Genomic DNA, 8,027 nt, shown 5'->3' on the forward strand with positions numbered 1-8,027 from the left:
TATATGGTAAGCAATAGTATGAAAGCTACCATGCAGGAGAGTCAGTAAAGGAAAGCTGATGAAGAATCATTCTTTAGCAAAGCTGGTTAAAGGAACCTTCAAATTTTAGTGTGTCTTGGAAAACAAACAAAAACCTTCCACCAAAAAAAAAAAAGAACATTTAAAGCAATAGCCAAACTTACCTACAGCAGTACACTCAGTGAGGATCATCCAACTTTTCCAGATCAATCTGTTTTTAAAAAAGAATTAATAGTTGCTATGAATTAACATCACTGCATATTATGTAAGAGTATCTGCTCTAACATTTACACATGTAAGCGTTTATTTTTAAACAGTCTGATACCATAAACTGTCTTATCTAATTCACAGTGTGAAATAGCTATTTTTAATTTTAACCTTAAATAGTGAAGCAAGGGAAAACAGGAATTATGGAAGCCAAAAATAAGTTGTAAGCAAACTTCCTTATATCAGAACTGGAATTCTGAACCATTTTCAGGATAACGAATTCCTTTGTCCGTATGCTGGACAGTAATGTCTCAAATTCTATTTATGGTATTGAAGTTATGAGCCCTTGGAAAGAATATTCTAATCAAAAATTTTATTAAATAATCTAGATGTTTGACCTGCATTCAGTATGAACTGTATTGGAAAGTTCAATGGTAAGGAAAAGGCATATGATTGGCCAAAAGTGTTGCTGATTCATAATCATGTGTGTGCTAATGCCCACTACTAACCCGTCACAAATAACACTGCTTGCTTGTATTATCATTAGCGTGGCATGCAAAAAGCATGGCTGTTTTATGCTTGCTTTTACATTAACGTACTAAAAGTACTGGAGAGAAGAATATGTAAAATTCATGTTTTGACTGGGCAGTTTCACGTTGTACTTTTTCCACTTACAGAAAATCACACAGAAATCCGTGGTTTTAGTACAGTGGTTCATTTTATATTCAGTGTTAGCTGTACTGTTGTTTATCACACATTTCTTTCCTGTGTCATGTCACACTTTCAGATACCTCCTCTTCTGATTCATCCTTGAGTATGCAGTAGTGGTAGGGAGAACTTCTGTGTCTGCTTCTAAAGTTGAAGTACATCTTTTGAATCATATTTTAAATGAAAATTCAGCAGTACTGTGGGTAATGATAGATATTAGGGTGCAGGATCTCTGCTATTCGGATTCTGTGCTCACCTCTTCTAGGGCCCAGCTTGTTGTGGAACGTTTTGAGTAAGAGACTCTGTAAGAATTTGGGAAATTGCATAACAGCAGTTTATTCTTCTATGTAAGGGTGCTTCTAATAACAATAGTGAAAATGCCTAAAAAAAATCTAAAGTTAAAAACAAATCAGCTAGCTTTGAAAGTACTTACGTTTTTATCCGTTGTAGAAACAAGCATCGTAGTTGGGATAAAGGGGAGCTGCTGATGCTAGGAAGTTTGGTTTCATGGATCAGCAGGGTTTTAGTTTAAATATTGTGAATGTGAGGCTGAGTGAAAAGGTTTGATTTTAAAGTAGCCACAGTAATTATTTTCTTCATTGCTATCAAGGGTCTACTGAACATGCGTCTTCCTGTAGACGCAACACAGCCTTGTTCACGGTCCTGCAAGCAGGGCACTGGTCTTCAGAATGAGAATGGGGGCTGGGGAGAGGAGTCTTCTTTAAAGATTCACCCTGGTGGATGGCATTTAACAAGTCGTAACAGTACCGGTGTTTTGTTCTGTGCCTTCTGGATTTTTTTTATTTACCACTAAAATTTTAATACAGGACTTGGGAGAAAATGTATGGCTCACACCTCACAGAAAGCATTAATCCTAGAATAAAGGTTTTGTGAATGTTCTAGTAGTGCACATTTGACTGTCCTGTGCAAGACAAGTCAGTTGGTGTCAGGAAACAATATGGTACAGTTCCAGCTGTTATATTAGCTGTGTCACTACGGAATTACTGCAGATTACAAGAGTGCCAGCCAGCCTTATGCAGTGGGCCTGAGAAAGAAGTGGGGGAGGCTGCACTCAAGACTTCTGTTCTCTATGTGCTTTGGCCTCTTCCATGTCACTCACTTAGCTCGAAAGTTTTCAACTCGAACGTTTACAACGTAACTACTATACTAAAGTTAAGACTTTAATGCTTAAGATACAATTCAAAGTCTTTACAAGATTCCTGTTGATGTCACCTTAGTTTAAAAGCAAGCTGTTCATTTGGATTTGTTGATCTGAACATGCACTCATCACTTCTGCAAGTCTTAGGTGATGTTTACTTGGATGATGGCCTAGGTGCCAAATTTTATGCCGAGTGGCAATCCTGTTTTTGATATTACTGTCTGGAGTGTAATATCACTCCTCTGAGGATTTGAGGAACGTGATATTAAATCACACTTGATTCCTTCCGTTCTTCAGAAATAAGTGCTTTTCTTAGTGTACCTAAAATAAAGGTATGGAGGAGAAGCAACCCAAAGATTAGATTTTTAGTTTGGCTTAGCCTTTTCCTGTTTTTGTGTGCACATGCACATATGTTCCAGCCCTCTGTTAGCAGAGCCTTTGTTGATCTTTCCTTTCCCTTTTCTTTCTAAGGAAATGCACCAGAAATACTGTTGAATGCGATGTCACTGTCCAGACTGCTAAATTTGCTGTTTCATTTTTTGTGCAGACTCTAATTCCAGTATTCAAGAACCACTTCAAAATGCTTCTCCAGAGCTTCTTACAGAGACAGCGAGCAAAGAACTGCACAACCATCTCACGCTAGATGTTGACAATGATACGGAAAGCACTGCTCTATAGAGGAAACTCTCAAACTTTTTGTACTTTCCTCTCCTGGTGGGAAAACTAACAGACTTAACAGTGAAAAGCTTCTTCTGACAAAATGGCAAACCTGTGCAGAGTTCTGGCTTGTGAGTCACTGCAAAAGTGATTGAGCCATTCAGAAGAAGTTGAATGATCTGTGTCTCAGCAATGGTTTTCAGAATCGTGGATAGAAGAAATTAATTAATGCAGAAACTTGCGTAGGAAGCATAATTGCTGCTAATACAACTGGTATTAGCAAATATTCCAAACGATTAAGAAGCAAAACGTTAGTTATTTAAAGCGCATGTATTATGGAAATAATCTTTTTAATGTCATGGTTAGACTTTTATTTCTAGTTCTTAAGACATTACAAGGAGATGCCTTGCAAGAGACATTCCCTCACTGATTTGCTGCAGATTCTTTTTAAAAACATGAACCAAAAAATGTCGGAGTGCTGGTGGTGACTGCTGGTTATCAGTTGCCTCATCAAAACTGTGGACGTATTCTAGTGCCTTGAAGGACTGTCATACTGTAGAAGGAAACTTACTGTATCTTTAATCATTTCATTGCTACTCAATGATCGATACTTAATACTTATTTCATAGTTATTTGTATTAACCAAGCCTGCTTTTGTTTATGTGAAACTTGCAAGAGTTCTGAGGTAAAACTGTGGAAGTGTTTTTTTTGTGCTTTCATTGAAAATGGTTGAATTTTGAAAGAACTTTGAACAGCTGGTTTGATGCATCGGTTGGTGAACGTTTATAAAAATTAAAGACCATCTTTTGTCAGCCTGAGGCCTGTTTATTGGCGTGCGCACGGAGCACCCGTGGTTCGCGCTCCGTCAGAAGCAGAGTTCTGCCCTGGAGGCCGTGTGCTCCTCCCCGGGGCTCCGCAGCTAGCGGGGCGCTGCCTGCTCCGCGTGCTCTTTCTTTCACGGGCTGCAGAAGACGTGGCCTGGGACTGAACGTGCCTCTTCCGTAACACGTGGATCCCTGGGGAATGGCAGGAGAAGCGCTGGGCACAGCCTGGATCGTGCAGAGAAGCGGGAGGGAACGGGCCGTACTGTTTCTGAGAACGGGAGGTGGGGCAGAAGAGGAAATCAGACCCCGGGGGTAACGCTCCCGTAACTACTGAAGTTAGCTGCGTTCCCCAGGGGACGCGTGGCTCTCAGTGACAAACCCCGCGCGTTTTGGCTGCGCTGTCCTTGATGCCGCATCAGAAAGAGCCTGGCTGCCCCCTGCCCTCTGCTCAGGTGCGCCTTGGGAGGGAAGGCGCCTGCTGGTAGCGGGTCACCGCTCCAGCCCCCAACGAGCGTTCCGAGCCCCTGAGCCCCGCGCTGCCCCCCGATCGGTTTCAGCCCGGTTACCGGCCCAGCCCCGCAGCTCAGCGCTCCCCAGGGGCCGCAGGGCTCCTGCCGTCACGCGGGGGGGCCGCAGCCTCGGGGCCTCCGGGGGCGCAGCAGCAGCAGCGCCCCGCGGGCAGCGCGACCCGCGCGTGGCGCTCCCGGGGCTCCGGTCGGCCACAGGGCGGGCACGGAGCCACCCGGCGGGGCCCTGGCGGGGCGGTTTTGTAACGCTGCCGCGCTGCCCCGCCGGGTGCCCGTGCCCGCAGGCCTGCTCGGAAGGCGGTGCGGCTGTGGCGCGCTGCGGGGCGGAAACCGGGGCCGTTCCGCACAGCCCGGCTGGCCCGGGCCCACCCCGGCGCGCTGCGACCGGACCCGCGGCTCGGGGCCGCTCCCGGCGCTCGGCGGCTGCGCCCGGCCCGGGCCAGACCCCGCCCCTCGTCGCGCGCGGCCCCGCCCCGCCCAATCCTCGTCCTGCTCCTGTCAAGCAGGAACCGCCCCCCCGCCCCGCCCCGTCCAATCCCCGTGCTGGCCCTGTCAGGATGGACCCGCCCCTTTTCAGGCGCTTCTCCGCTCCGCCCAATCATCGTCCGAGCCCTGTCAGGACGGACCCGCCCCTTGTCAGGCGCGGCACCGCCCCGTCCAATCCCCGTGCTGGCCCTGTCAGGATGGACCCGCCCCTTTTCAGGCGCTTCTCCGCTCCGCCCAATCATCGTCCGAGTCCTGTCAGGTTGGACCCGCCCCTTTTCAGGCGCTTCTCCGCTCCGCCCAATCATCGTCCGAGCCCTGTCAGGACGGACCCGCCCCTTGTCAGGCGCGGCACCGCCCCGTCCAATCCCCGTGCTGGCCCTGTCAGGACGGACCCGCCCATTGTCAGGCGCGGCTCCGCCCCACCGAATCGCCGTCCCGGCCCTGTCAGGATGGACTCGCCCCGCCCCGCCCCGCCCGGCCCCGCTCACCGAGCCCGGCCCCCGGCAGCTCCCGCCCCGCCCGTGCCGCTCCCCACCGTGTCCCGGCCCGCCGGCCCTGGTCCGCCCGACCCCGGTGCCCGCCCTGTCAGGCCGGAGCCGCCTCCCGACCCTGCCCTCCCCGTCAGGGCTCGCTGCGGCCCGGCCGCCCGGGGACCCCCCCCGCCACCAGCGTCCTGGAGACGCAGCCCGGCGGAGGCACGGGGAGCCCGGTCCCGTCCCGTCCCTCCCGTACCGTCCCGTCTCGCCCCCTCCCGGGGCGTCCGGCCCGTTTCCCTCCGCGCCTTGCCCGGACACCGAACACCGCCTCTGCGGGGCTGTTGGGGGAGGGAGCGGGCCCTTGACAACTTCCCGCCGCGCCAGGAGCGAGCACGGGGGGGCCGCGGTCCCGGGACAGTCCCCGGCGGACGCTGCCGGGCGGGCGGCAGCGCTGCGGCGCCACGGACGCGAAAGGCGAGGGGGCGGGGCCGAACTGACAGAGTCAGGGCCGGGATTGGGCAGAGCGAGGCCGAGCGAGACCGGATTGGGTGGGCAGGGAGTTGCTGTAGGCAGTGATTGGGCGGGGCGGGACAAGGCGGGGTGGGAGGCGGGCCCGGCCTGAGAGGGCCGAGGCAGGGATTGGACGGAGCAAGGCGGGACGGGATTGGTTCCAGCTGTAGCTGCTGAGGTCAGGGATTGGCTGTCACCTACCGCGGGGCGGGGCCGAGGGTGTCAAATAGAGCACGTGGCGGAGCAGCTGTCACAGTGTGAAGACGACGACGACGACGACGGATGAAAATAGGGGCGGCGTCAGCAGAATGGGGTGAGCTGATGGTGACGAGAGGGTGGGCAAGAGGAACGGGTTCTTGGGTACCTAAAGGAATGGGGTGGGCCGGGGCGCGGCGGGGCGCGGTGGCGGGCGGCCGGGCCGGGGCGCGGCCGGGCCGGGGCGCGGCCGGGCCGGGGCGCGGCCGGGCCGGGGCGCGGCCGGGCCGGGGCGCGGCCGGGCCGGGGCGCGGCCGGGCCGGGGCGCGGCCGGGCCGGGGCGGGGCCGGGCCGGGGCGCGGCCGGGCCGGGGCGGGCCGGGCCGGGCCGGGCCGGGCCGGGCGCGGGGCCGGGCCGGGCCGGGCCGGGCCGGGCCGGGGCGCGGCCGGGCCGGGCCGGGCCGGGGCGCGGCCGGGCCGGGCCGGGCCGGGGCGCGGCCGGGCCGGGCCGGGCCGGGCCGGGGCGCGGCCGGGCCGGGCCGGGCCGGGGCGCGGCCGGGGCCGGGCCGGGGCGCGGCCGGGCCGGGGCCGGGCCGGGCCGGGGCGCGGCCGGGCCGGGCCGGGCCGGGGCGCGGCCGGGCCGGGCCGGGCCGGGGCGCGGCCGGGCCGGGCCGGGCCGGGGCGCGGCCGGGCCGGGCCGGGCCGGGGCGCGGCCGGGCCGGGCCGGGCCGGGGCGCGGGCCGGGCCGGGCCGGGCCGGGGGCGGCCGGGCCGGGCCCGGGCCGGGCCGGGGCGCGGCCGGGCCGGGCCCGGGCCGGGCCGGGGCGCGGCCGGGCCGGGCCGGGGCGCGGCCGGGCCGGGGCGCGGCCGGGCCGGGGGGCGCGGCCGGGCCGGGGCGCGGCCGGGCCGGGCCGGGGCGCGGCCGGGGCGGGGCGCGGCCGGGCCGGGCCGGGGCGGGGCGCGGCCGGGCCGGGCCGGGGCGGGGCGCGGCCGGGCCGGGGCGGGGGGGCGGGCGGGGCCGGGCCGGGGGCGGGGCGGGGCGGGGCGCGGCCGGGCCGGGCCGGGCCGGGCGGCCGGGCGGCGGCCGGGGGGGCGCGGCGGCGGGCGGCCGGGCGGGGCGCGGCCGGGCGGGGCGTGGCGGCGGGCGGCCGGGCGGCGCGTGGCGGCGGGCATTTAATGAGAATATCAGTAACAGTCGTGATTGATGTGTGATATTTTAATAATTTGACAGCTGGAAGAAGCCAAAACAAAAATGAAATGGACCAGGGGAAAAACATGAAATCCCAATGCAAGTGGCGAGTGTCCGGTACTGATGTGTAGAGCTTGACATAAACGGATGCAAGGAGCTGGACAGGAGGTGTGGAAGAATAGTGCTAGCAAGAGAAATGTGCTGGAAGAGAAAAGGTAGGATATAAAAATCATTCTTCGTGGGGGAAACAGGGAAAAGAGGTGAAGTTGTAGAACAGGAGCTGAGAAAGAGAAAGTGGAACTGAGCAGAAGAGGAGCTGAATAATAAAGCTTTTTGGGGAAACATGGGGCAACAGCTGAAATCACTGACTCTGAGTTGTGTTTTTAAATCTTTGGAGGAAATGTAGGGCAAAAGCTGAACTCCCTGGGAAGAGGCTGAGAGAGAAGGGCTGGTCCTGAGCAGAAGAGGAGCTGAATAATAAAGCTTTTTGGGGGAAAAATGGGGCAAAAGCTGGAATCACTGACTATGAGTTGTTTTTGTTTTTTTTAATTTTTCTGGGGAAATGGGCAAGAGCTGAAATTCTTGGGTGGGAGCTAAGACTCCACATGCAAGAGAGGAAATGGGGGAGCAAAAGGTGAAATCATGGGAAAGAGCTGAGCAAAAAGTGCTGGACCTGAGCTGAAGAGGAGCTGAATAATAAAGCTTTTTGGGGAAAAATGGGGCAAAAGCTGAACTCCCTGGGAAGAGGCTGAGCAAAAAGAGCTGGTCCTGAGCTGAAGAGGAGCTGAATAATAAAGCTTTTTGGGGAAACATGGGGCAACAGCTGAAATCACTGACTGAGTTGTGTTTGTTTTTCTTAATTTTTCTGGGGAAATGGGCAAGAGCTGAAATTCTTGGGTGGGAGCTAAGACTCCACAGTCAAGAGGGGAATTGGGGGAGCAAAAGGTGAAATCATGGGAAAGAGCTGAGGAAGAAGAGCTGGACCTGAGCTGAAGAGGAGTTGAATAATAAAGCTTTTTTGGGGGGAAAAATGGGGCAACAGCTGAAGTCACTGACTCTGAGTTTCTTTTTAA

The 8,027-nt window shown here is 56.4% G+C and overlaps 1 protein-coding gene and 2 long non-coding RNA genes across 7 annotated transcripts in view; 2 read left to right on the forward strand and 1 right to left on the reverse strand.

The window, feature by feature from the left end:
• Positions 1–3,561, forward strand: part of ARHGAP17 (Rho GTPase activating protein 17) — a 42,302-nt gene extending 38,741 nt beyond the window's left edge. For 3 of the 5 annotated variants that reach the window (XM_066977864.1, XM_066977863.1, XM_066977867.1), the window contains one exon: positions 2,640–3,561. Coding sequence is in view for 3 of the 5 variants with exons in the window: in XM_066977863.1 (XP_066833964.1) it covers positions 2,640–2,770 (131 nt within the window). In the remaining 2 variants the exon portion in view is untranslated. Of the gene's footprint in view, positions 1–614; positions 660–2,639 lie in introns of all 5 variants that reach the window. The other 2 variants (XM_066977865.1, XM_066977866.1) reach the window with 2 other exon arrangements.
• Positions 3,554–5,537, reverse strand: LOC125182704 (uncharacterized). The gene is made up of 2 exons (XR_007163052.2): positions 5,319–5,537; positions 3,554–3,841 (listed from the first exon to the last, which is right to left on the reverse strand). It is a non-coding gene; the product is annotated as an uncharacterized lncRNA (long non-coding RNA).
• Positions 5,538–5,638: 101 nt separating this feature from the next.
• LOC136786454 (uncharacterized) lies at positions 5,639–7,488 on the forward strand. Its single transcript, XR_010825161.1, has 3 exons — positions 5,639–5,885; positions 6,997–7,169; positions 7,352–7,488. It is a non-coding gene; the product is annotated as an uncharacterized lncRNA (long non-coding RNA).
• The last annotated feature ends 539 nt before the right edge of the window (positions 7,489–8,027 follow it).

This window comes from Anser cygnoides, chromosome 15, assembly GCF_040182565.1.
Source record: "Anser cygnoides isolate HZ-2024a breed goose chromosome 15, Taihu_goose_T2T_genome, whole genome shotgun sequence".
In the NCBI taxonomy this organism is placed as follows: domain Eukaryota; kingdom Metazoa; phylum Chordata; class Aves; order Anseriformes; family Anatidae; genus Anser; species Anser cygnoides.